The following is a 27,250-nucleotide window of genomic DNA, read 5'->3' on the forward strand; positions in this document are numbered from 1 at the left end:
GGCGGGGGCGGGCGCTCGCCGCGTGGCTGGGGGTGGGGTGGGGGGAGTCTGTACCTGGCTCTTCTTTCCCAGGCTGGGCTTGGAGGGGGGCTTTCCTAAGGACCCCATTCTTGCCACTGAGGCAGAGCGGGCTGCGGGGCTGGTCTTGGGTGTTGAATCCAGCGACAAAGCTGCGTGGGGTATGGGGGACCAGGCTGGACCTCTGAGGTTGGGGGAGGGGAGGGAGCTGCTTGGGAGGGGTGTGCGTGTGTGTGTGCGTGTGTGTGCACTCGCACGGAATGCAGGGGAGCGTGCGTGAGGGCTGGGCGTCCTTTTCAGAGTTGGGTTTGGGAGCTGAGAGTCTCGAGGGAACTCCGTGCACGCGTTCGCCTCGCTGTGCCCGTGGCTGTGCGTTCAAGACACCAGCCTGGTCTTAGGGTCCAGGGTCTGTGGGTGTCTCCGTCTCCTCCACCCCCGCATCCCGGGCTCTGGCAAGCACCGGTGTGTGGGGGAGGGGGGCATAAGCGCAGTGAGGGGTGGGCCCACAGCTCACCGCCAGGCCGGCTCGTGTTTCGGAGGGTCTGCAGTCACGGGCTCGCGCGGGTGCACGATGGGCAGAGACCCCCCTCGCCACTTCAATCCGCCCCCGGGAACCAGGCGGGGCGGGGGCGCGCAGGGCCGGCCCCGGGGCGGGGCGAGCCGCCGAGGGCTGGGGGCGGGGCGGCCGGGCAGCCTCACTTCGGCGAAGTTGGCGGCGCGGAGGCTGGCCCGGGACGCGCCCGCGGCCCGGGGAAGGAGGGAGGAGGGAGGAGGGAGGGTCGCGGCCGGCAGCCATGGGGCCGGGGGCCCGGGGCGGCCGCCGCCGCCGGCGCCGCCGCCGCCCGACGTCCCCGCCACCGCCACCGCCGCCCGTGCGGGCGCTGCCCCTGCTGCTGCTGCTGCTAGCGGGGCCGGGGGCTGCAGGTGAGGGGGCCGGCGGGATCGGGGCGGGGGTGGGGAGTATAGAACCCCTCCCCGCTAAGTCAAGGGTGGTGGTGGTGGTGGGGTGGGAGGTGGGGGGGGGGTCGTGGGCTCCAAGGCTGGGGCAGAGGTGCGCGAGCCAGGGGAGCGCATGCCAGTCCCGGGGGGCGCAGCGACTCGGAATGGGAGCACCAGGGTCCCAGAGGCCTAAGGAACGGGGACCCTGGAGCGGTCGGGGCAGGAGATCAGGGGGCCCAGGAGTCCGAGACTGGTCGGGTAGACCCAGGAGCCGGGGTCGCCCCCATCCCACGCCCGACCGAAGTCTTGGGGGGAGGTTTGGATGGGCTCGGCCGGGGACCCCTCGCACAAAAGCACTGGTCCTTCCTCACCCCAGCCCCAGCAGACATCCCGGGGCGGCCAGGGCCGGGCGGGGGGGCGGGGGGCTGGGAGGGGGGCGCGAAGTTCTCAGAGCCCGAAACTCGGGAAAAACTTCCCAGGCCGGAGCTCCGCAAGACCCGGAGCCGGATCGGGAGCTGGAGCCCCCAGCGGCGCCTGCGCCCCCTCCCCGCGCGCTGGTGCGTGTGTGTGTGCGCGCGCGCGCTCGCGGAGCCCGGCTGCTGCCTCTGGCCGTGGGGAGTCGGCAGCCCCGGGACCCCGCCCCTGCGCGGGGAGGGGAAGGGGCGCGAGTCCACGTGCTCAGCTCTGGCTCTGGCGCCCCCTTCCCAGCCGGGCCGGGGGCCCCGGCCCCTCCTCCTCCTCCTCCTCCTCCTCCCCTGCTCTCTCCCCTCCCCCTGCTCGGGACAATGGCCGCGCCGTCTAGACACCCCCTCCCCCTCGGCCGGCCTCGCGCTTTCTTTGCCAGACAAAGCGGGACCCGCGGCCGGGCCGAGCAGCGGCAGCGGGGGCGCCCCCTGTCACGGGAGGCCTGGTCGACGGGGGAGGGCCGTGGGCCGAGGGGGTCTGGGGGCGCTGCTGTGGGGTGGGTGCTCCCCCGGGTCGGGGTTTTGGGGAAGAATTGGAGTTCCTTTCCCAGCCCCAGGGCCCAACGGGGCAGGACCGGGCAGGAGCAGCTGCCCCCGCAGGACTAAGCACACACATGGCCTGTCACACAGCTCTGGGACACACACACACACACACACACACACACTGCGATGCAAACGTGCACGCACGCAGCAGATCCAGCATTAGGAGCTGGTCCCTGAGACACCCAGACCACGGGGCTCCCACGTGTCCATGCGCCCGGCCTGCTCACACTCAGACACATCCAGGCATAGGTTCAAGGATGGACCCACAACCAGCTGCCTGGTATAGAACGGGCACAACCAGTGCATTCACGCATGCACACACAACTGTATGCCCGATCCATGTTTCACACACACACACACACACACACACACACCACTCGGAAGCTGCCTGCCTGGGCAGATGTCATTTGCACACACGTGTACACCCCCCCCCAACGTGGACACACATGAGCTGACTCCCATGTTTCTGCGCAAGGATAGGACAAATGCACGTCCATGTCCACACACAGGCTGACCAAGGAGCCCATGCACAGGAAGTCTTGCAGCCTACAGTGTGAGTTCCGTGTCCAGCCAGTTTGTCCCAAGAGGAAGTGGACACGGGCTATTTGATCCATTCTCGATCGTTCTCTTTGTCTACCTGGTCTGGTTTCTTCTCTGATGTCTGATATTTGTTCCCAGTTCCTCTGGCTTTCCAGCTCTCGCTTGGACACACACGTGCACACACACACACATGCATGCACATGCAGATGCACACATGCAGACACGCACACGCAGACACATGCACAGACACACACACACATGGCCAGGTCCATGAACACACGCGCCACACCCTTGACCTGTCTGGCAGGACAGTTAAACTAGGCCACACCCTACAGGGACACAGGTTTAGGGGCTGGGGGATGCTGGACAGGGCAGCTCCTAATATTGCCTGCTGTGGAGTGTCTGAACCCACACGTGGCTGCCTGCCGTGGTCCCTCTGCTGTGGTCTGCGTCCCCTCCCCCTTTCCCCCTGCCGGGGCTTGTAGCCACAGTGCCACCCGCACTTCCTGTTCCGTTCCTGTACATCCTAAATTCTGGCAGCTTCCTGAGCCCCCACATCTGGCACAAGTCAGCCCCTCCTCCTGCCTGCCTACCCCTGCCTTGTGGTTCCCAGGGCTGGAGCTGGCAAAGACAGCTGCTGCCCCAACAGCTGGGGCTGGGGCGGGGGGCCGTGGGAACCTTGGATGGGGGGCCTTCCTACACCCACAGGGACACCCCCAGCCCATTGCAGCTGTTGCCTGGTGGAGGGATGGAGGGGGTCTGCTGCTGGGTGTAGGGGAGGGGTCCTGGGCACCCTGCTGACCCCCACCTCTCCCCCCTTCCTTCGCCTCTCCCCTCCTGCAGCCCCCCCTTGCCTGGACGGAAGCCCTTGTGCAAATGGAGGTCGGTGCACCCAGCTGCCCTCCCGGGAGGCTGCCTGCCTGTGAGTGCCTGGCTCTGTGCCATCCGCGGGCCCTGCGTGGGGAGGTGGTTTGTCTTCATATGCCCTGTGTCCACCACGACGCCTCCACCACTTCCTTACATGTGTGTGGCTTGGGGTAGTCTCATGTTTCTCCCATCGGGAATGCCAGCAGGGGCTCCGGAGTGTGGCCTGGCCGGGATTCAAGTCCTGCGTCATGGTGGGGGCGGGGAGGGAGGGGTGGGAGCTAGGAATTAAAGGCTTAGCACGGTTCAGTGTTCTCATCCAGGAAATGGGTCCAGTTAGGCCAGCGTTTTACACAGCCTCCCGAAGCCCTGTGTGTTGGAGGCAGGTATTACTCAGTTTAACTATATCCAGGGACCAAGGGCAATGTGGAGGACACCCTCACACATTCCCTCAGTGTTCACATTTAGACATTGCTACAGTAGGGTTCCCTGTGACGTAGGGTGATGGAGTCAATTCCTCTCTGAACCGCACCAACTGCGAAATGGCAGCTTTTCCTCAGGGTTTGTGGCTGGGGATGTGTGTGTGTGGGGGGGCGGCTCTGCGATGGGGTAGGGCTGGGGCTTCACTCGGAGCCACTCTGGGGGAGGCTGAGACGCTGTGGTCCGGGCGCTTGCGCAGTGGAAGTCCACGCCTGGAAGCCAGCCGACAGGTGAATGCGCCCGCGGCTGCCCCGCCCCCTCGACAGGTGAATCACCGGCGCGCACTGCCGCCCGGAGCCCGGATCCCCGGGAGTGGAGCGGGCTCAGTCTCCAGAGCTGGGTTGTGGGAACCACTCCCTACAGGTCCCCCCTCCCCCCTACCTCCTCAACCTCCGGATCTCCTTCCATGTCTCTGCTACCCCTAGGTCTTTCTGAGATGCTCCAAAGGGTGCCTCCCATCGGGGATCCGCCCAAGTCTCGAACGCCCCCCCAAAAAATAGGCTCCCCAGCACTGGTCCCCATTTCCTTTGGCCTTCCTCCCCCGCAAGTCCGCGCGCGCACACACACACACACACCCCACCTCCTCCCCCGTCTCCATCTCCCCCAAAGCTCGGGCCGTGGGGCGGGGCGCGGGCTGGGGCTGGAACCGGCCCGACCGGTCGGCGGGGGGGCGCGGGGCGCGGAGCGTGGGAACCCGCCCGGGGCGCCGGGAGGGGCCGCCCGGGCCGCGCCCTGCCTGGCTCCGGGACCCTTCGCTCCGCGGCGCCCCCTCCCGGCGCGCGATCGTGACCGCCGTGCTCACACTCCCTTTGGGGCTTTTTGGGGAGGGGGGCTGGGAGCTGCGCCCTGCCTGCCGTGCCCCGACTTGCTCCGCTGGAGACCTAGGTGGCGGGGGTGGGGTGGGGTGGGGGACCTTGTGGGTGACTCTAAGGACTGAGTCAGCTGCTCCGAGTTGAGTCCCTGGCGTCTGGGGCAAGCCGGGAGAGGGGGGGTACGGGAGCGAGGGGTGGGTGCTGACCTCATCGGGGGCGGGGCTTGGACCCTTTGGCGGCTGACTCCCCGCCCCTGTGCCCCGCGGAGGTTTCGTCTTAAAACCAGCTTCGTGCCAGTTTGCATTTCCCTGCCGTGGGTTTGGGGGTGGGGGTTGGGGAAGAGCACTGCGGGCTGAAAGACCGCCCCCCCCCCACAGACACACAAGAGGGCACCAACCTTGGTGCCTGCTCCAAACCTCAGCCCCCCACGCCTGGGTGTGCGCAGAGGCCCGGGGGCCAGGGGTGCAGGCTGCGGCTGAGGGACAGTGGCCCGCATCTGCGTGGGAGGCTGCGCCGCTCGCCAAGCCCAGGCGTCCAGCTGGCCCTCCTTTTGTTGGTTTCTGGTTTCTCTGCCCGTCTGGGTGTTCCCTGGGTGTCTCCTGGAGTTGAGACTACTTTTCCCACTGCTTGCTGTTCCCCCTTTCTGGAACGCCCTTCCCTGTACCTCCCTCAATCTGTGGCATACTCACGGCCTCTCTTTGTATCATTCGATTGTCCTTACCCTGTGTATCTCCACTCCCCACACACCCCGCTGTGGCTCCTATACCAAGTCCCCACCAACAGGCTGGCTTGAAACCACAGGAATAGAACCTCTCTCAGTTTGGGAGGCTGCAAGTCAGGTTAAGGTGCTCCCCTCCATCCCCCTGCCCCAAGAGGCAAACTTCATTGCCTCCTCCAACTTCCAGCAGCTCCAAACACTCCTTGACTAATGGCTGCCTCACTCCATCCCCTGCTTCTGTCTCCATGTGGCCTTCTCTCTTTTCTCTCTCCCTTATAAAGGACATCTGTCATTGCATTTAGAACCCTCCTAGATAAGCTGGGATGGTAACATCTGGATATCCTTCAATTAATTCTGTCTGCAAAAACTGGTTTTTAAAACAGATTTATTTATTTATTTATTTATTTATTTATTTATTTATTTGAAAGGCAGAGGCAGAGAGAGAAAGAGAGAGAGAAAGAGAGAGAGAGAGAGGTCTTCCATCTCTTGGGTCACTCCCCAGATGGCCACAATGAGCCAATCCAAAGCCAAGAGCCAGGAGCTTCTTCCGGGTCTCCCACGTGGGTGCAGGGACCCAACCACTTGGGCTATTTTTCGCTGCTTTCCCAGGCCATAGCAGAGAGCTGGATTGGAAGTAGAGCAGCTGGGACTCTAACCGTTGCCCATACGGGGTTCTGGCCCCACACCTCGTGGATCTTTTCCCCTCCTGCTGGCATGTTGTATATTAACTTGTTATTTGTGTGTGTTCTCTTTGCCTGAGCTGGCTGTGAGGATCGGGAGGGTAAGGACCCCTTGTGTTGGTTGTTGTCTTCCTGTTGCGGTAGCATGTGGTAGCTGCTTAGTTAACACGTATGGCGTGAGTGGCCCAGTGTGTGTGCTGGCCCGTCTGCCTGTGTGTTCCCAGCATGTCTGTTGTCTGTCTCTTCGTGCTGCCCCATCAGCCCATTCATCACCTCTGCCCACAGGTGCCCACCAGGCTGGGTGGGTGAGCGGTGCCAGCTGGAAGACCCCTGCCACTCGGGCCCCTGTGCTGGGCGTGGGGTCTGCCAGAGCTCCGTGGTGGCTGGCGCTGCCAGATTCTCCTGCCGGTGCCCCCGTGGGTTCCGAGGTGAGACGGGGAGGGGTGGAGGGGCAGAGCATGGCAGGCTGGGGTGTGGTTAGTCGCAAACTCACTCTCTTCCCCGGGGTCTCCTCCAGGCCCGGACTGCTCCCTGCCGGACCCCTGCCTCAGCAGCCCCTGTGCCCATGGTGCCCGCTGCTCCGTGGGGTCCGACGGGCGCTTTGTGTGCTCCTGCCCGCCGGGCTACCAGGGTCGCAGCTGCCGAAGCGACGTGGATGAGTGTCGGGTGGGCGGGCCATGCCGCCACGGGGGCACCTGCCTCAACACACCGGGTTCCTTCCGCTGCCAGTGCCCTGGTGGCTACACGGGGCTGCTGTGTGAGATCCCCGCAGTGCCCTGTGCCCCGTCGCCGTGCCGCAATGGAGGCACCTGTCGGCAGAGTGGCGATCTTACTTATGACTGCGCCTGTCTCCCTGGTGAGCAAGCTGTGTTCTGGGGGAGGCAGCCGGGGTAGGCACTGTGGTGGTGGTAGTGGGGACCCCAGACCTGCTTGTTTGTCACCAGCCTTGTCCCCTGCCACCTATCCTGGGTTTAGGGTTCGAGGGCCAGAACTGTGAAGTGAATGTGGATGACTGCCCGGGACACCGGTGTCTCAACGGGGGAACATGCGTGGATGGTGTTAACACCTACAATTGTCAATGCCCTCCTGAGTGGACAGGTGGGTGCTGGGGCTCGGTGGGAGAAGGAGGCAGGGAAGGAGGGGCGGAGCTGGGCTGTCAGGTCAGGTGGCTGGAGCAGACTCGTGTCTGTGCCCCCAGGGCAATTTTGCACAGAGGACGTGGACGAGTGCCAGCTGCAGCCCAATGCTTGCCACAATGGGGGCACCTGTTTCAACACCTTGGGGGGCCACAGCTGTGTGTGTGTCAACGGCTGGACGGGCGAGAGCTGCAGTCAGAACATTGATGACTGCGCCACGGCCGTGTGCTTTCACGGGGCCACCTGTCACGACCGTGTGGCCTCCTTCTACTGTGCCTGCCCCATGGGCAAGACTGGTAAGTGGCCCTTTTCCTGGTACCCAGTCAGGGGTCGCTGTTGAAGCTTCTGGAGTGAGGCAAAGATAGCTTATCTAGGAAGAGTGGGTTGGCAGCTGGATTTGGGGTCAGGGGTGAACCTAGAAGGAGGATCTGGGGCAAAGTCATTGGAAGGGGAAGCTGCTGGCAATAGGTTAAAAAAAATAGCCATTCCATACACGGCAGATTAATACACACACACACACACACACACACACACAACTATCCGAGGGGCTGAGGGACCTCAGGCAGAGCTGAGGTTTGCCTCTGACTTCTGCGTACCCCTGCCAGGCCTTCTGTGTCACCTGGATGACGCCTGCGTCAGCAACCCTTGTCACGAGGATGCCATCTGTGACACCAACCCCGTGAATGGCCGGGCCATCTGCACCTGTCCCCCCGGTTTCACGGGAGGGGCCTGTGACCAGGACGTGGACGAGTGCTCCATCGGTGAGGGCTGGGACCGGCTGGGGAAAACGGGGTGAGGTGGGGGCCTCAGCTGGCCACGCCCACACCTGCTGTGCCCCTCCCCCAGGCGCCAACCCGTGTGAGCACCTGGGCCGCTGCGTGAACACGCAGGGCTCGTTCCTGTGCCAGTGTGGCCGCGGTTACACGGGGCCACGCTGCGAGACCGACGTCAACGAGTGTCTCTCGGGACCCTGCCGTAACCAGGCCACGTGCCTCGACCGCATCGGCCAGTTCACCTGCATCTGCATGGCAGGTGCGTGGTGGGCGTGGCCAGGGCGGGGATAGGAGGGGCCGGGGGTAGGGCTGTGTAGTGAGGGCAGGACCCAGTGTGAGGCCAGGGACTTGGTCAGTGACTCAGTTGAAGCTCAGAGGGGCTAGGAGTGGACTCCGGGCCTTAGGGCTCACTTTGGGGAGACGTGGACCCTGCAGTCTAGCGCTTAAGGCTGGGAGGGATTTGAAGATGGGCCTAAAGCTATGGTGGGCTCTGAGGCTGGGGATGGTTTGACAGCAGGGCGCCCCTAGAGTCCCAGGAGGGTCCCACCTGTGGCTGAAGACTGAACGTCAGATTGGACTGAGAGCGAGGCCAAGGCCACCAGCCCGACCCCGCTCAGCCCAGGCAGCATCCCCACCGCCTTCCACTCTTTCCCGGCTCCTAGGTTTCACAGGTACCTTCTGCGAGGTGGACATTGATGAGTGTCAGAGTAGTCCGTGTGTCAACGGCGGCGTCTGCAGAGACCGAGTCAACGGTTTCAGCTGCACCTGCCCCTCAGGTGAGGACCCCACCCCAGCCCACCCCTCCCAGGCTAACGCATAATAGCAACCACATGTCCTGGAGATGGGGCTCAGGCGAGTGAGGCAGGGCAGGCGAGAGGGGATGGCTGGGTCACGCTCACCCCGCTCCCCACGCAGGCTTCAGCGGGGCCACGTGTCAGCTGGATGTGGACGAATGCGCCAGCACGCCGTGCCGCAATGGCGCCAAGTGCGTGGATCAGCCCGATGGCTACGAGTGCCACTGCGCGGAGGGTGAGCGTGGGCCAATTACAGCCCAACTATTGCCGGGAGGCGGGGCTGGCAGCAGAAGGAACCAATAACAGACTTGAGGAGAGCCTGGGGATGGGGCTGCAGCAACGGAGGCGCAAGGACTGCTAGGGGTGGAGCCAATGATGGACAAGGGATGAGATGAGGCAAGGGGTGGGGCCACAGGGTCTGGCTGGGTACAGGGTTGGCTGGTAGCTGGAGGGGGCGTGTCCAATCCTTTCTTCCCTATGCGCGCACCTCCCACTCCCACCCCCAGCTGTAGTTAAGGGCGGGGTTAGAACAGGGCTGAAGGCGGGGCCAAGAGAATCTTGGAGCTCGGAGGTGGTTGGAGAGGAGGTGAGGGGCGGGGCCTGCCTTGAGCACGCCTCCTGATGGCTCAGTGGGCGGTACCTGAGGGAAAGTTGAGCTCTGACTGGGCCGGGGGCCCCATCTGTGGGCGGGCCCTCCGCGGATGTGTGGAGCCTGACCCTCAGCGCCCCTTTCAGGCTTCGAGGGCACGCTGTGTGAACGCAACGTGGACGACTGCTCTCCAGACCCGTGCCACCACGGGCGCTGCGTTGATGGCATCGCCAGCTTCTCCTGCGCCTGCGCCCCGGGCTACACGGGCACGCGCTGCGAGAGCCAGGTGGACGAGTGCCGCAGCCAGCCCTGCCGCCACGGGGGCAAGTGCCTGGACCTGGTGGACAAATACCTCTGCCGCTGTCCCCCTGGCACCACAGGTGGGAGCTGGCGGCTGGGCTGCCCCTGGAGGGGCGGAGGAGGGGCTTCGGAGCCATGCATCCGTTGGAAACCCTGCTCCTCACCACGTGTCCCTCCCCCAGGTCTGAACTGTGAGGTGAACATAGATGATTGTGCCAGCAACCCCTGCACCTTTGGTGTCTGCCGAGATGGCATCAACCGCTATGACTGTGTCTGCCAGCCTGGCTTCACAGGTAGGCACGAGCTGGCCGGGGGAAAGGGAGTCCTTGCAGGGGCGTAGGTGCAGTCCACCTGCCTCTGTGGCCTGGGTCTTGGGCCCCTCTCTTGGTCTATTCTGCGCTCTTTCTCACTGACCCGAGGTTGTTTTCCCCCTGCGAGAACGAGGCTGGCCTTGATTCTGGGCTGTGCCACATGTAGGGGGTGAGGTGGTCCCTTCCCCATTGCCTCTGCCACCTGGACTTACCTCCCTAGGGCCCCTTTGCAACGTGGAGATCAACGAATGTGCGTCCAACCCCTGTGGCGAGGGAGGCTCTTGCGTGGATGGAGAAAATGGCTTTCGATGCCTCTGCCCACCTGGCTCCTTGCCCCCTCTCTGCCTCCCCCCGACCCACCCCTGTGCCCATGAGCCCTGCAGTCACGGAATCTGCCATGATGCACCTGGCGGGTGAGGCCCCCTCCCCAACCCCTGAGCCTCCCTGTCCCATCTCGCCTCCCTGTCCCCCTCCCCTCCCGCCCTTCCCCCACTGCCTCTCTGGTACATCTGCTACCCCTGACTTCCAACCCTACCAGGTTCCGCTGTGTGTGTGAGCCTGGCTGGAGTGGTCCCCGGTGCAGCCAGAGCCTGAATCGGGACGCCTGCGAATCCCAGCCCTGCCGGGCCGGCGGCACCTGCACCAGTGATGGATCGGGCTTCCGCTGCACCTGTCCGCCTGGTGTCCAGGGTGTGTCTGTGTCTCTCTTCCCTCCTCAGGCACCCACAGCCCTCAGTTCCTCTCCACTGGACACTGGCCTCTGTTTTGCCTTTTCTCTTTCTCCCCAGGAGCTTGGGGGATGGGTGTCAGGATGGGGACCCCTGTGTGTGTGTGTGAGCTGGAGTGGGGGCAGCTGGGAATGGGAAGCCCCCTTCAAGACCACTTCATTCCACCTACCCCACACAGGCCGTCAATGTGAGCTGCTGTCCCCCTGCACCCCGAACCCCTGTGAGCACGGTGGCCACTGTGAGTCTGGCCCGGGACAGATGCCGGTCTGTTCTTGCTCCGCTGGCTGGCAAGGTACACCTGCTTCCTCCTCCTCCTCTTCCTCCTCTTCCTCTTCTTCACCTCTTTGCACCCTGGGGCCCGAAAGGGGGGCTGAATCCCAGCTCTGCCTTTGAAAGGAGCTTCCTTCTGATAGAGGGTGGAGCTGGACACACACACTAGGAGCTCATGACTGGGGGAAGAGGATGCTGGGACTTGGGCTCAAGGGAGTCCTCTACTGATCGTAGAGCTGCTTGTTTTCGCCTTTCCCTCTCTCAGCCTGTGCATTCTCCCTGAGCCCCGGGTACCCTCAGACCCTGCCCTGCACCCTCCTAACCCTAGGTGTTACCTTGGTCTCCACTGCAGGCCCACGATGCCAACAGGATGTGGACGAGTGTGCTGGTGGTCCCTCACCCTGTGGCCCCCACGGTACCTGCACCAACCTGATGGGGAGTTTCAGTTGTACCTGCCATGGGGGGTACACTGGCCCTTCCTGTGACCAGGACATCAATGACTGTGACCCCAGTGAGTGTCCTGGAGCTGTGTGTGTGTGTGTGTGTGTGTGTGGTGCTTCTTAGCAGGCATATCTATCCAGCCTGTGTTATATGCTTGGCACAGTGTGTTGAAAAAAAAATTTAATATTTTAAAAACTTATTTAAAAGGCAAAGATACAGAGAGAGAAGGAGGGAGGGAGAGAGAGAGAGAGGGAGATCTTTCATTCGCTTGTTTACCCCCTCAAATGACTGCAACAGCCAGGGCTGGGCCAGGCTGAAGCCAGGAGCCAGGAGCTTCCTCTAGGTCTCCCTCATGGGTGCAAGGACCCAAGCACTTGAGACATCTTCCACTGCCTTCCCAGGTGCATTAGCCGAGAGCTGGATGGGAAGGAAGTGGGGACATTTTGGTTCTCCCAATAACCTCCGCTTCCACATTACTGAGGTTTCTGGATCATGGAAGGGCTGAGACCACAGAGCGGAGTAGAATATGCTCCCTGACCCACTGTGCCTGCTCCCGCTTGAACTGACATAACAGGGCCAAGGGGAGGGTCAGACTGGGCTGCTGGGGGAACCAGGCAAGAGATTAAACCCTCTCTCCCATCTCACCCCAGACCCCTGTCTGAATGGCGGCTCCTGTCAGGATGGCACGGGCTCTTTCTCCTGCTCCTGCCTGCCTGGGTTCACCGGTCCACGCTGTGCCCGGGACGTGGATGAGTGTCTGAGCAGCCCTTGTGGCCCAGGCACCTGCACTGACCACGTGGCTTCCTTCACTTGCACCTGCCCACTGGGCTATGGAGGCTTGCATTGCGAGAAGGATCTGCCTGACTGCAGCCCCAGGTGTGTGGGGGGGCGTGGCCTGCACCTGGGATGGAGGGCTGGGGGGTGTGTGATGGCGGAGGCTCGGCGATCCCTCTTTAGCTCTGAAATACAGGACCTCCGAGGAAGGGCGTGCCCTGCAAGGGGTGTGGCGGAGCTTGACCCCCCTCCCTCTTCACCTGCCAGCTCCTGTTTCAACGGTGGCACCTGCGTGGATGGCGTGAACTCTTTCAGCTGTCTGTGCCGCCCGGGCTACACTGGTGCCCACTGCCAACATGAGGCCGACCCCTGCCTCTCGCGGCCCTGCCTGCATGGGGGTGTGTGCAGCGCTGCCCACCCCGGCTTCCGCTGCACCTGTCCAGAGGGCTTCACGGGTAGCCAGTGCCAGGTGGGCGGGGCCGGGGTCAGGGGAGGGGTCTGGAGGGTGTTCTTGGTGCGGGGAGGGGGAGGAGGGGAGGCCCTGGGCACGGTTTCCATGTCTCCCCTCCTCCACCCCTGCCCCCAGCTCTGACGCTGAAACCCTTTCCTCCTCCAGACTCCAGTGGATTGGTGCAGCCGTGGGCTGTGTCAGAATGAGGGTCGCTGTGTCCAGACTGGAGCTTATTGCCTTTGTCCGCCTGGGTGGAGTGGCCGCTTCTGTGATGTGCGAAGTCTACCTTGCAAAGAGGCTGCAGCCCAGATGGGTGAGGAGGGGGCACGGGGTCAGGTGTGGGCCCAGATCTCCTGTAGGTGTGGGTCCAAGGAAGGTGCGCAGAGCAGGTGGGTGTAGTGGGTGGCGGGTGGAGGGTGCCCGTGTCACCAGGATCATTGGAGGCACAGCTGTGGACCAGCTGTGGGAATAGGGGGTGGCCACTCTGGGGTGTGTCGGAGGAGCCCCTGGGGACTGCGCCTGCAGGGGGAGCCACCCCACTGTGCCCAACGCCACTCTTCTTCTTCCCAGGGGTGCCCTTGGATCAGCTGTGCCAGGGGGGCGGGCAGTGTGTGAGCGAGGACAACTCACACTTCTGCCTGTGCCCCGAGGGCCGCACAGGCAGTCACTGTGAGCAGGAGGTGGACCCCTGCGGGGCCCAGCCGTGTCAGCACGGGGCCACCTGCCGCGGCTACATGGGCGGCTATGTGTGTGAGGTAAGGGGCGGGGCTGGAGGTGTGACTGTCTCTGCCTTGGCTTCTGCAGCTCTGGGTGTTTCGAGCCTTGGGGGCATTTGCATGCCTGTGTGTGCGTGTGCGCGTGTGTCCTTTGCATTGGGTTTCTCTGTATGGTCCTGCTGGGTCTGGGCATGTCTGGGTTTCTCAGAGCTGAGAGCATCCCCTCCCTCTTGTCCCCCTTGCAGTGTCCAGCTGGCTACACTGGTGACAAATGCCAGGATGATGTGGACGAGTGTGCCTCCCAGCCTTGCCAGCACGGCGGCTCGTGCATAGACCTGGTGGCCCGTTATCTCTGCTCCTGCCCTCCTGGCACTCTGGGTATGGCCCCCCTCCCACCCTCCTCCCGCCCTCCCCCGCCATGCCGTGCCTTAACTCCAGCTCCCCTCCTGCCTGCCCTCAGGCGTGCTCTGTGAGATTGATGAGGACGACTGTGGCCCGGGCCCTCCCTCTGACGACGCCGGGCCCCGGTGCCTGCACAATGGGACCTGTGTGGATCTGGTGGGCGGCTTCCGCTGTAGCTGTCCCCCAGGTTACACCGGTCTGCACTGCGAAGCCGACATCAACGAGTGCCGGCCTGGTGCTTGCCACGCGGCACACACCCGGGACTGCCTGCAGGACCCAGGGGGCCACTTCCACTGTCTTTGTCACCCCGGCTTCACAGGTAGGCACAGGGAGGAAGGGGGGGCCATGGCCATTGCCTCCACGCTGGCTGATGCACCTGCCCGTGTTTGTCTCAGGTCCCCGCTGTCAGACTGTGCTGTCTCCCTGCGAGTCCCAGCCGTGTCAGCACGGAGGACAGTGCCGGCCCAGCCCCGGCCCTGGGGGAGGTCTCAGTTTCACCTGCCACTGCCTGCAGGTAGGTGGGTGTGGCCTCAGGAGGGAGGTGTGGCTTTGGGGGGAACAAAATAAGAGGGGGCTCTGAGGTTACCTGGAGGCTTGGGAGGGGTGGGTGAGGTTGGGGTTGGAGGCGTGGCTTTCTGGGAAGGCGGGGCTTACCCTGAAAGTGGAGCAGGTGGGGGTCCGCCTCGCCCGGGTCTTGATCCCACCTCTCTCTCTTTCTCCCCCCACCCCCCTCGATTTCTCTCTCCCCCCTACCCCGGCTCAACCCCAGCCTTTCTGGGGCCCTCGCTGTGAGTGGATGGCTAGTTCTTGCCGGGAGCTGCAGTGTCCGGCGGGTGTCCCCTGCCAGCAGACGGCCCGCGGCCCGCGCTGCGCCTGCCCCCCAGGACTCCCGGGATCCTCCTGCCGCGGCGCCCGGGGGCCGCCCCCAGGGGCCGCCAACGCCAGCTGCGCTGCTGCCCCTTGCCTCCATGGCGGCACCTGCCGGCCCGCGCCGCTGGCGCCCTTCTTCCGCTGCGCGTGCGCCCCTGGCTGGGACGGGCCGCGCTGCGAGGCGCCCGCGGCGGCGCCCGAGGCGGCGGCGGAGGAGCCGCGGTGCCCGCGCGCCGCCTGCCAGGCCAAACGCGGGGACCAGCGCTGCGACCGGGAGTGCAACAGCCCGGGCTGCGGCTGGGACGGCGGCGACTGCTCGCTCAGCGTGGGCGACCCCTGGCGGCAGTGCGAGGCGCTGCAGTGCTGGCGCCTCTTCAACAACAGCCGCTGCGACCCGGCCTGCAGCTCGCCCGCCTGCCTCTACGACAACTTCGACTGCCACGCGGGCGGCCGCGAGCGCACCTGCAAGTGAGCCTCGCGCGCCCCGTCCGTTTGTGCGTGCACATGCGCCCTGTCTTGACCCGTCCAGCCTCTGCCCTCCACCTGCCACCCTGACCTCTTGTCTACCTCCCCCTGCCTTTATCTCCCCACCCAGGCGCCTGTCACTCAATCTGCTCCAGCCTCCTAGCCTCTCTGCTGGTCCTCCTGTACCCCAGGCCGGCTCGTGCCCCAGGGCCTTTGCACTGGCAGCTCCCACCACCTGGATAACTCTCCCCTCCTCCTCCTCAGCCCAAACCTGAGGTCCTCCTAAGCAATGCCGCTCGCTTATTTTCCTGCTTAGCATTGCAATTCCATGCTGCCTTGTTTGTGCTTCTGTTTGGCTTTTACTGGTGAGACGTTGGAAAGCTGTGCCCCAGGGACTTCTGGAAGTTTGTGGAAAGTGGAATTGAAAGATATGTTTATGTTGCTGCAAGACATTTTCAAATCCGTACACAGGAGGGATCTTCAGAAAGTCCCTGAAAAACGTATATTATGAAAAAAAATACATGCATGGATTTCCAAAAATTTTTTTTAAGATTTATTGATTGATTTGATATTGATTTGAAAGTCAGAGTTAGAGAGAGAGAGAGATCTTCCATCTGCTGGTTCACTCCCTAAATGTCCACATCAGATGGGGCTCCATCAGATGGAAGCCTGGAGCCAGGAGCTCCATCCGGGTCTCCCCTGCGGGTGGGAGGGACCAAACAATTGGACCATCACCTGCTGCCTTCCCAGGCGCATTAGCAGGGACCTAGGTTGGAAGTGGAGCAGCAGGGGACTTCAACCGGTGCCCACATGGATTGCCGGTACTGCAGGCCAGGGCTTTAACCCGCCGCGCCTCTCTTCTGTTAAGTCTGCAATGATCTGTAGGCTAGGGAGGTGCACAGGTGCACAGGTGTGTGGGGAAGGCTGGCTTTCCAGGGGCTGCTTGTGCCCGTGGAATCGGAAGCACTCGTGGTCCCAAGCGGTCTTTTTATTGGTTGGATAAAGGGTGCTCAGCTTGGAGTGAGCCTGAGAGTGGCCCGCTCCGAGCCGCTGCGTGCAAGCCCTGACCCCGGCCCCCTCCCCGCCCTTCTCTCTCTCTTGCACCCCGTCCCACCCACCCAGCCCCGTGTACGAGAAATACTGCGCCGACCACTTCGCCGACGGCCGCTGTGACCAGGGCTGCAACACCGAGGAGTGCGGCTGGGACGGGCTGGACTGCGCGCGCGAGGTGCCGGCGCTGCTGGCCCGCGGCGTGCTGGTGCTCACCGTGCTGCTGCCCCCCGAGGAGCTGCTGCGCTCCGGCGCCGACTTCCTGCAGCGGCTCAGCGCCATCCTGCGCACCTCGCTGCGTTTCCGCCTGGACGCGCGCGGCCAGGCCATGATCTTCCCTTACCACCGGCCCGGCAGCGTGGCCTCCGAGGCCCGGGCCCGGCGCGAGCTGGCGCCGGAGGTGATCGGGTGAGTGAGTGACCCGGGACGCGGGTAGGGTTCGGCCTTGGCGACGCGTCCCTGGCGATGCGTGGAGGTGGGGCTGGGGGAGGCGTTTGAACCCTGGTGGTGCTGCCCCTGGTGGTGAGAACTGGTAGTGCCCCGTGTTAAAGGGCGCAGCAGCGCCTCCCATCCCGGGCAGTGGGGGGTGGGGGTGGGGAAAGTGACCAAGACTGGGATGAGAGAGCAGTGTGCATCGGATTCAAAGCTGGACTGAAGGCCTTAGCGACGCGTCCCTGGCAACGCATGGGGGGGAGAAGGCGTTTGAACTCCGGTGGTGCTGCCCCTTGGTGGTGATAATTGGTAGTGCCCCGTGTTAAAGGGCACAGCGGCACCCTCCAGCCCAGGCAATGGGGGTGGGGGTTGGGAAAGTGACCAAGACGGTGACGGTGACGCAAGAGCAGTGCGCATCGGATTTAAGGCTAGGCCTGGGGGCGGGGATGGCGGATGCGGCTCGGTGCTTGGGGGGTGCCCAGGCGACCCTCCAGCCCTCCGTCCCACCCCTCCCCTGCTCTGTCCCCGCCAGCTCTGTAGTGATGCTGGAGATTGACAACCGGCTCTGCCTGCAGTCGCCCGAGAATGACCACTGCTTCCCCGATGCACAGAGCGCCGCCGACTACCTGGGAGCGCTGTCTGCGGTGGAGCGCTTGGACTTCCCGTACCCGCTGCGGGATGTGCGGGGTGCGGCCTGGGGGACCGGCCGGGGCGGGGCGGGGAAGGGCGGATGGGAGGCGAGGGGGCGGGGCCTTGTTCCATAGAAGCCCCGCCCACAAACTAAGCCCCGCCCCGAGACTGAGCCCTTGCTCAGATTCCACCCTAGGGCTGAAGCCCTGACTCATGGCTGAATCCTGGCTCCCCGGCTGGAGCCCCGCCCCATGTCGTGAGCTCCGCCCCGTGGCTGAAGCCCCACTCCACTGCTGAAGCCTGGCCCACAGTTGAATCCCCGCCCCTTGGCTGAGCCCCCCACCCTATGTATGAAGTAGGGTCCCACAGCTGAATCTCCTCCCCTTGGTTGGAGCTCCGCCCCCTCGGCTGCAAAGCCCCGTCCCTCAGCTGAGTTCCACACCCAGTGGCTGAAGTCCCGCCCCATGGCTTGTGACCCGCCTCTTGGTCGAAGCCCTGCCCCTTGGTTGGAGCCCTGCCCCTCAGCTGGAGCCCCTCCCCTCCTTTGGAGCCCCACCCCTTGGGGCCCTGCCCTCGGCTGAAGCCCCGCCCCTCAGCTGGAGCCCCTCCCCTCCTTTGGAGCCCCACCCCTCGGGGCCCCGCCCTCGGCTGAGTTCCACGCCCAGTGGCTGAAGTCCCGCCCCATGGCTTGTGACCCGCCTCTTGGTTGGAGCCCTGCCCTTTGGTTGGAGCCCTGCCCCTCAGCTGGAGCCCCTCCCCTCCTTTGGAGCCCCACCCTCGGGGCCCAGCCCTCGGCTGAAGCCCCGCCCCTCCCGCAGGGGAGCCGCTGGAGCCCCCGGAGCCGAGCTTGCCGCTGCTGCCGCTGCTGGCGGCGGGCGCCGTCTTCCTGCTGCTCATCCTCGTCCTGGGCGTCATGGTGGCGCGGCGCAAACGCGAGCACAGCACCCTCTGGTTCCCCGAGGGCTTCGCTCTGCACAAGGACGTGGCCGGTGGCCACAAGGGCCGGCGGGAGCCCGTGGGCCAGGACGCGCTGGGCATGAAGTGAGCACCCTGCCCGCCCCGTCCTGACCATAGGGGCCCTGCCTTCGCGACCTTGACTCTGAGCCCCGCTCACCCAGACTCTCGGTCCCTGCCTTGATGGTGTGGACCTGTGCCCTCAAGGACCCTGCATTTAACCTGCCCCGTGACCCCGACCCCTGACCTCACGCTTGGCCACGGCCCTGACCATCTCCCTAGGCCCCCATCACACGGCCACGCCCCCAGCCCCTTGTCACTGGACCCGGTCTCGCCACCTCGCCCGATTAACCCCTGCCCCCTGCCCCCTGCCCTTCACCCCTAGGACCTCTGCTCTGACCCCAGTCTCCCGCGTCCCTTCTCACATCCCTGCCTTCCCATTGTCCACACAGGAACATGGCCAAGGGTGAGAGTCTGATGGGGGAGGTGGCCACAGACTGGATGGACACAGAGTGCCCGGAGGCCAAGCGACTGAAGGTGCTGCCCTCTGCCCTCAGGGTTCTGGGTGGGCCTCTGATGGCCAGTGATGGGGCCCACGGGGCGTCTCTAATCTCCCACCTCCCTGGCTCCAGAAGACAAGTCACCTCCTTTTCTCCTTGGTGTGACTTTGGAGGGAGGGGAGCGATTTGTCACCTGGGCCCCTCCCCTTGGGGTCTTCCCAGGGGGGATTCCCAGGCTGTACTTTCTTTCTATTGTGTGTGTGTGTGTGTAGGAGGGGGGAGGAGAGAGAGAGAGAGAGAGAGAGAGAGAGAGAGAGAGGTATTAGATCTGGTGGGTCACTCTCCCAAAAGCCCAGGACCCAAATATCACACTATAGCATTCTGATTCCTGTACTTGGACATGAGTTGGATGAAATGTGAAATATTCCTACTATGTAATATTCCTTGTAAAAATTTATGAGAGGGAGGGAGGGAGGGAGACAGAGAGGCAGAGAGGCAGCAGTGAGCCTGGATTCACTGATTCAGTTCCTAAATGCCTGCAGTTGGACTGGGCTTATCCCAAACTGTGAGCTGAGAACTCCATCCAGGAGTCCCACCAAGGTGGCAGGAACCAATTCCTTGAGGGCCACACTCCTAGGTGTGGGTTAGCTGGAAGCTGGTATTGAGAGGCAGAGGTACTCGGATGTGGTACCTGGGCATCTTAACTACCAGGCCAAACACCTGCTCCTCCAGGTGACTTGGGGACTGCGGGAGCCTGGGCCCTGTCCCCTTTCTCTCCTTCCTCCTGACCCATCTATATGCCTTTCCCAGATTAATAGTGATTCTGAAAGGACCTCCCTTCCCCTGCCCCATTTTTTTTCTACCACTAATTTTTTTAAAAAAAGAAAAGGAGAGAGAGAGATATCTTCCACCCACTGGTTCACTCCCCAAATGGCCACAATGGGTGGGGCTGGGCCAGGCTGGAGCCAGGAGCCCAGAGATTCTTCCAGGTCTCCCAAGCAGGTGCAGGAGCCCAAGCACTTGGGCCATTTTCCGCAGCTTTCCCAGGCCATAGCAGAGAGCTGGATCGGAAGTGGAGCAGCCAGGACTTGAACTGGCGCCCACACAGGATGCTACAGGCAATGGCTTTACCTGCTCCACATAGTGCTGGCCCCTATCAAACAGACTACTGATGAATGTGCAGGGCTGTGTGTGGTGTCCATGTGAGGAGCCCAGTGAAAACCCAGCCCCGACCTGATTGTGTCTCTCCCACATCCCAAGGGTAAGGCCTGAGAACCCGGGTCCCTGTCCCCACAGGTGGAGGAGCCGGGCATGGGGGCCGAGGAAGCTGTGGATTGCCGCCAGTGGACCCAACACCACCTGGTGGCCGCTGACATCCGCGTGGCCCCAGCCATGGCGCTCACACCCCCCCAGGGCGACGCGGATACTGACGGCATGGATGTCAACGTGCGTGGCCCAGGTAAGGTGCCCCTTCCCCTGGCCCACTTGTGCATTGTTACGTCTGCGTTTGTGTAGCTGGAGAGGGCATGGGAACACACCTGCCTCCAGGATTCTGTCTGCCACTCTCGTGCTTCTTAGCTCCAGCCTTCTTCAACCTCCTGCCTAGCTGTACCTGCCAAAGTCCCAGGGTGCATTCTGATTGGACATCGAGTCACATGTGCATCTTTGAGCCAATTGGTGTGGCCGGGGGGTTGGAATATGCAGATTGACCGATTCCATGTGCACTTGCCTAGCCCTAGTGCCCCTAGGGAGGCACTTGAGGGTGAGGAATTGGGGTGCTGGTGGTGGCTCCCATGAGCAGAACCAGGGAAAATGCTCCCTGCTGACTGCAGCAGAGCGGGGTATCCAGAGTGGATCCATCTTTTGCCAGGATTCAGGCTCTAACACCCCTTAGCTGTGCTTTGCTTTTATTTTCTTTAAAGATTTATTTATTTATTTGAGAGGCAGAGTGAGAGGGAGGGAGAGAGGGAGAGAGAGAGAGGGAGGGAGAGAGGGAGAGAGAGAGAGAGGGAGAGAGGGAGAGAGGGAGAGAGAGAGAGAGAGAGAGAGGTCTTCCATCCACTGATTCACTCCTCAGATGGCCACAACGGCTGGAGCTGAGCCAATCCGAAACCAGGAGCCAGGATCTTCCGGGTCTCCCACATGGGTGGAGGGGCCTAAGGACTTGGGCCATCTTCTACTGCTTTCCCAGGCCACTAGCAGGGAACTGGATTGCAAATGGAGCAGCCGGGACTCGAACTGGCACCCCTATGGGATGCTGGTGACACAGGCAGTGGCTTAAGCTGCCATGCCACGATGCCGGCCCCTTGGATGGTGCTCTTTCTAATACTCTCTGGAAAGGCCCCCCCACACCATGTTCTTGTGACACACTGTCTCTTGACCCTCAGATGGCTTCACCCCGCTCATGCTGGCTTCGTTCTGTGGAGGGGCCCTGGAGCCCATGCCCACCGAGGAGGACGAGGCTGAAGACACGTCAGCCAGCATCATCTCAGACCTCATTTGCCAGGGGGCACAGCTTGGGGCCCGGACTGACCGCACAGGCGAAACTGCCCTGCACCTGGCTGCCCGCTACGCCCGGGCTGACGCGGCCAAGCGGCTGCTGGATGCCGGAGCCGACACCAATGCCCAGGACCACTCTGGTCGCACACCCCTGCACACAGCTGTCACCGCCGATGCCCAGGGCGTGTTCCAGGTGAGACAGACCTGACAGCCCTGGGCTGCGGTGTGTGGAACCTCGGGGTGGGCGTCGGGTTGCACTGGAATTGGAGCTCTGGTTTTGTCTCTGAGAAGACATTTTTACATGCTCGGTGTTTAAGGTAGGCTGGGCTAAACGGAGATGTTTTGGTAGGTTAGGCAGATGCAATGCATTTTTTTTTTTTTTTTGGCAAGGTTGCAGCCAGGAGCCTAGATCTCCATCTGGGTCTTCTAAGTGGGTGGCAGGGGCCCAGGCACTGGGTGAGCCTCTGCTGCTTTCCCAGGAGCATTAGCAGGGAGCTGGGTCAGAAGTGGAGCGGCGGGACTGGAACAGGGATGCTAGCGTTGCAGGTGGCAGCTTAACCCACGGCGCTGCAATGCTGGCCCCCACCCCCATCCCTGCCATGGGTGTATTGGGCTGTGACCCCGTCGTCAGCAAACCCAAGAGGCTCGGGTGGGCGGTGGTGGTTGGAGACTTCCCCCGGGGGGCTGCGGGGTGGTGGTGGTGGTGGTGGCGGCGGTGTTGGCTTCAAGCTGCTGCCTGCACTGGTCTCCTCTGATGTATCCCCTCTCTCTCAGATTCTCATCCGGAACCGCTCCACAGACCTGGATGCCCGCATGGCGGACGGCTCCACGGCGCTGATCCTGGCGGCCCGCCTGGCGGTGGAAGGCATGGTCGAGGAGCTCATTGCCAGCCACGCTGACGTCAACGCCGTGGACGAACTCGGTAGGCTGCCGATGCAGTGGGGGGCGGAGAGGGAAGGGGTCACGTGGGCACTTACCACCGTCCTGTGTGTGTGTGAACTCACCCCAGTCACGGAAGCTCCGTGCGCACCTCGCCAGGACTTAGCTGCAAACCGAATCTGGAGCAGGCGCCCTTCCTTTCCGCGTGCTTTCCGCTCTGCTGCCACCTGCTGGACCGTCGCAGTAACTGCGCAAACCTGCCTGATCGTCCCAGGGCACTTTGCAGGAAAAAAAAAAAAATACAATCCACGTATAGTCTTTTCATAATATGCATTTTCCTTGGATTATTTGAAGACCCCCTTGCTTGTATGGATTTCAAAAAAATTTTTTTATTTGACAGGCAGAGTTAGACAGTGAGAGAGAGAGAGAGTGAGAGAGAAAGGTCTTCCTTCCATTGGTTCACCCCCTAAATGGCAGCCATGGCTGGCGCACCACGCTGATCCGAAGCCAGGAGCCAGGTGCTTCCTCCTGGTCCCCCATGCGGGTGCAGGGCCCAAGCACTTGGGCCATCCTCCACTGCCTTCCTGGGCCACAGCAGAGAGCTGGACTGGAAGAGGAGCAACCGGGACTAGAACCCGGTGCCCATATGGGATGCCGGCACCACAGGTAAAGGATTAACCAAGTGAACCACAGAGCTGGCCCTCAAAAAATTTCTTTTGAATTGTTTATTTATTTATTTGAGAGGCAGAGTTACAGAGAAAGAGAGAGAGAGAGAGAGAGAAAGGGAGAGAGAGAGATCTTGCACCTGCTGGTTCACTCCCCAAGTGGCCACAAGCAGAGCAGCTGGGACTCTAACCAGTACCCATACGGAAGGTCCCATATGGGACTGCAGGCCATGGCTTAACCTGCTGTGTCACAGTGCCAGCTCCTCAAAAAAAATTTTTTTTGCACCAAAATGAGTGAGAGAGAGAGAGAGAGAGAGAGGAAGGATGCATCCACTGGCTCACTCCCCAGCTACCTGCATCAGCTGAGACTGGGCTAGGCTGGAGCCAGGAGACAGGAGCTCTCTCTGGGTCTCCCACAGTGGGTGTCAGAGGTCCAAGCACTTGAGCCCACTTGAGCCATCCCCTGCTGTGGATCAGGAGCAGAGCAGCAGGGACTTGAATCTGCACTTCCAATGGAGAAGCCAGTATTGCAAAGGGCAGCTTAACCTGCTGCACCGCAGCAGAACCCGAGAAGATGGTTCTTGGCGATACTTTTTTTTTTTTTTTTAATTTTGCTTGGTTTAAGTCTGAAGAGTCACACATGCGATTGTTACCTCCTGCATTGGACCAGACGGTGCTAGGTCCAACAGAAGGAGAGCCACACAGTGCCCCCCTGTGGACAGGGAGATGCATTGCACAGACTTACACACACCCGCACCCAAACACAGGTGCTCAGATCTTCAGGGCAATCCTGCCCCCTGACCTAAGCTCATCCTCCTGACCCCCACGGCTGCTACCATGGGGGCGGCCGGACGTGAGTCTGGCCCTGGGTCTGACCTCCTTCTGCACCCCCAGGGAAATCGGCTTTACACTGGGCTGCCGCTGTGAACAACGTAGAAGCGACCCTGGCCCTTCTCAAAAATGGAGCCAACAAGGACATGCAGGATAGCAAGGTGAGCTCTGGCCTTGGACCTGGCTGGGGGCCGGGGTCGGTGTAGCCCCCAGATGGGGCAGAGAGCAGGTGCAGTGAGCTTGGTAGGGGTATTCATCCTACTTTCAGGGGTTGGATTTGGGGCTCAGGGGCTCCAACAGTGAATCAGGGAGTAATGGAATTTCTGGCCATTGCTGTGTGACCTGGGCAAGTTGCTTAACTCCCCTGAATCTCAGTTTTCTCATCTGAGAAGTGGGGGAGTAACAGCAGCCCTGGTGAGTTCATGGGTTTAAGTGCTTAGTGGATTCTCACTGTTGTGACTGTAGCTTAAAAACCCTCCCAAGATTATATTACATCATCCTGTTTTACAGATGGGAAAAAGAAACTCAGAGGGGCTCAGAGACAGGTTCTGTCCTTACGTAAGATTTCAGGATTTTATTCATTGAGGATGTTTTTTTTAAAAAATTCATTGATTTACTTTAGAAGCAGAGTTAGAGAGAGAGAGATCTTCCACCTGCTGGTTCACTCCCTAAATGGCTGCAATGACCAGAGCTGGGCTGATCCAAAGCCAGGAGCCTGGAGCTTCTTTCGGGTCTCCCACGTGGGTGCAGGGGCCCCAGCACTTGGGCCATCTTCCACTGCTTTCCCAGGCACGTTAGAAGGGAGCTGTATTGGAAGTGGAGCAGCTGGGCTTCGAACCGGTATTCAGATGGGATGCTGGTGCTGCAGGCTGGGGCTTTAACCCGCTGTGCCACAGCGTGGACCCCAGGAAATGAAGCTTTTAACACATGCGCCTTTAGGGGGTGTAGCATATCCCAGCAAACTCTCAGCTCTGAGGTTCCCTCCCCACTCTACCCCCAGGCTACTGGAGGTCATCTTGCTGATCTTGACCTCTGTGGGTCCTGCCTGTCTCCCCCATCCCCCAGGAGGAGACCCCGCTGTTCCTGGCTGCTCGCGAGGGCAGCTATGAGGCCGCCAAACTGCTCCTGGACCACTTCGCCAACCGCGAGATCACAGACCACCTGGATCGGCTACCGCGGGACGTGGCCCAGGAGAGGTTGCACCAGGACATTGTGCGCTTGCTGGACCAGCCCAGCGGGCCCCGCAGTCCCCCGGGCCCCCATGGTCTGGGGCCCCTGCTCTGCCCACCCGGGGCCTTCCTCCCGGGCCTCAAGGCCACGCAGTCGGGGGCCAAGAAGAGCCGGAGGCCTCCAGGAAAGGCAGGGCTGGGGGCGCAGGGTGCCCGGGGGCGGGGCAAGAAGCTCACCCTGGCCTGCCCAGGGCCCCTGGCTGAGAGCTCGGTCACGCTGTCCCCTGTGGACTCACTGGACTCCCCGCGGCCCTTCGGGGGGCCCCCTGCATCCCCAGGGGCCTTTCCCCTCGAGGGGCCCTATGCGGCAGCTGCGGCTACCGCGGTGTCCCTGGCACAGCTTGGGGGTGCAGGCCGGGCAGGTCCTCTGGGGCGCCAGCCCCCTGGGGGCTGTGTGCTCAGCCTCGGCCTGCTGAACCCTGTGGCTGTGCCCCTCGACTGGGCCCGGCTGCCCCCACCGGCCCCGCCGGGTCCCTCGTTTCTGCTCCCCCTGGCACCGGGACCCCAGCTGCTCAACCCTGGGACCCCAGTCTCCCCCCAGGAGCGGCCCCCGCCCTACCTGGCGGCCCCAGGGCATGGTGAGGAGTACCCAGCTCCTGGGGCCCATGGCAGCCCCCCCAAGGCCCGCTTCCTGCGGGTCCCCAGCGAGCACCCTTACCTGACCCCATCCCCCGAGTCCCCTGAACAGTGGGCCAGCCCCTCACCCCCTTCTCTCTCGGACTGGTCCGAATCCACACCCAGCCCGGCCACCGCTGCTGGGGCCACGGCCACGGCCACGGCTGCCGGGGCGCTGCCTGCCCAGCCGCACCCTTTGTCTGTCCCTGGCTCCCTTGCTCAGGCCCAGACCCAGCTGGGGCCCCAGCCGGAGGTCACTCCCAAGAGGCAGGTGTTGGCCTGAGATGCTCCTGCGTGCTTGGAATCTTGGGGGGGCCGGAGAGACACCCCATCCCGACTCCTCTCCCCTCCCCTTTTCTCTCTCTGCACCTACCCTCCCCTGCCTTGCTGTGTGACCACCATGGGTCACCAGCCCAGGGCTCCAGTCTTCCTTATTTATAAAGGGTGGGATGACCTCCTACCCTCTCAGTCTTGGGATAAGTCTGGGACCGCCTCCCTCCTCCCTCCTCCCCCCTCCCTCGCCTCCCTTCCCCTCCCCCACTCTTTCTCACCCTATGTTGTTTCCTCATACTCGGGCACGAGTGAATTATTATTATTTTTCTTTCTTTATTTCTTTTTTTTTTTACATTTTGTATAGAAACAAAATTCATTTAAACAAACTTATTATTATTATTATTTTTTACAAAATATATATATGGAGATAGTCCCTCCCTTCTCTCTCCGCCCCGGGGGGCAAATCCCTGCACCCCCCAAGTGCCCCCATGGGGCTGAGTTTGTGGGCCCATTCGGCCAAGCTGGATTCGGTGTACTGAGTACACAGGCAGGACTGGGGTCCCGTGTACTGAGTACACGACGCCCTAGTGTGTACCAAGTAGGCACTCTTGGGCGCACCCTCTGGGGGCCAGGGGCCAGGGGAGACTTGGGAGCCCACCCCTCCCTACCCCACCTCCCTCACTTCACTGCATTCCAGATGAGATTTGTTCTGTAACCTTGAAGGAAGGGTTCTAATGGCCCCAGAGTCCGCCTCCTGGCCTCCACCCCCACCTCTCAAAGCCTGGGCCCTCTCCTCCCTTTGGGAACCCCGGGGTGGCAGTTAGGGGACAGCTGGGGGGGAATGGGAGCTGGGGGGGAAGGTGTGTGCATTTCATTTTGCCTCCTTATAAATATGGGACTGCAGGAAGGGGAGGAGCTGCCTGACGTCACTTCCTCCTTCTGGGATGTGGTCCAGCTTCAAGACAGCATTGATGTATGCTTAGACTATTTTTATAATATGGCTTCTGGTCACAATCCCTGCATAGCTGAATTCCCAGACCCTGCATTGTACAGTCCCGCTTCCCTCAACACCTAATAAAGGAATAGTTAACACTCAGTGTCACTGGTCTGTGTCTAGGCAAGACGGGGAGAGATGGTGGTGATGGGGCTACCTTGAGTTTGCCTGCCATTCAGGATTCCATTTTTGTCACGTGACTCCACTTGTTGGATCAGGGGTGGTCACCTGACTTACAGTGAGCCAATCATATTCCTTCATTCAAGAAATGTCTTTCTTTCGGGGCCGACACTGTGGTGTAGCAGGTAAAGCTGCTGCTTGTGGCGCCAGCATCCCATATGGGTGCCCGTTTGAGTCCTGGCTGCTGCACTTCTGATCCAGCTCTCTGCCATGGCCTGGGAAAGTAGAAGATGGCCCAAGTCCTTGGGCCCCTGCATCCATGTGGAGACCCAGAAGAAGCTCCTGGCTCCTGGCTTCAGATCAGTGCAGTTCTGACCATTGCGGCCATCTGGGGAGTGAGTCAGCAGATGGAAGATCTCTCTCTCTCTCTCTCTCTTTCTCTCCCCCCTTCTGCCTCTCTGTAACTCTGCCTTTCAAATAAATAAATCTTTTTTTTTTAAA

The 27,250-nt window shown here is 62.0% G+C and overlaps 1 protein-coding gene across 1 annotated transcript; it reads left to right on the top strand.

Annotated features, from left to right (window-relative positions):
• Positions 1 to 772: 772 nt before the first annotated feature.
• Positions 773 to 26,731, top strand: NOTCH3 (notch receptor 3). Its single transcript, XM_051837931.2, has 33 exons — positions 773 to 942; positions 3,348 to 3,426; positions 6,344 to 6,486; positions 6,576 to 6,914; positions 7,034 to 7,156; positions 7,257 to 7,490; positions 7,800 to 7,955; positions 8,041 to 8,226; positions 8,630 to 8,743; positions 8,883 to 8,996; positions 9,497 to 9,730; positions 9,833 to 9,943; positions 10,182 to 10,374; positions 10,500 to 10,651; positions 10,868 to 10,981; positions 11,312 to 11,470; positions 12,051 to 12,276; positions 12,442 to 12,643; positions 12,791 to 12,938; positions 13,196 to 13,380; positions 13,587 to 13,719; positions 13,802 to 14,062; positions 14,139 to 14,257; positions 14,513 to 15,081; positions 16,201 to 16,536; positions 17,093 to 17,247; positions 18,009 to 18,231; positions 18,597 to 18,681; positions 19,941 to 20,103; positions 21,032 to 21,336; positions 21,918 to 22,065; positions 23,582 to 23,679; positions 24,584 to 26,731. Exons 1-33 carry the CDS (start codon positions 813 to 815, stop codon positions 25,643 to 25,645), a joined length of 6,999 nt encoding a protein of 2,332 aa, XP_051693891.2. The 5' UTR covers positions 773 to 812; the 3' UTR covers positions 25,646 to 26,731.
• Positions 26,732 to 27,250: the final 519 nt, after the last annotated feature.

The sequence above is a fragment of the Oryctolagus cuniculus genome, chromosome 16 (assembly GCF_964237555.1).
Source record: "Oryctolagus cuniculus chromosome 16, mOryCun1.1, whole genome shotgun sequence".
Lineage (NCBI taxonomy): Eukaryota > Metazoa > Chordata > Mammalia > Lagomorpha > Leporidae > Oryctolagus > Oryctolagus cuniculus.

What these genes read in the sequence shown, in the direction of transcription:
- NOTCH3 (XM_051837931.2), top strand. Translation starts at nt 813, where the DNA reads ATGGGGCCGGGGGCCCGGGGCGGCCGCCGCCGCCGGCGCCGCCGCCGC. An exon ending in ATGCCCTCCTGAGTGGACAG is followed by an intron (nt 7,157 to 7,256) that starts GTGGGTGCTGGG and finishes CTGTGCCCCCAG; the next exon opens with GGCAATTTTGCACAGAGGAC. An exon ending in CGTGGACGAGTGCTCCATCG is followed by an intron (nt 7,956 to 8,040) that starts GTGAGGGCTGGG and finishes CCCCTCCCCCAG; the next exon opens with GCGCCAACCCGTGTGAGCAC.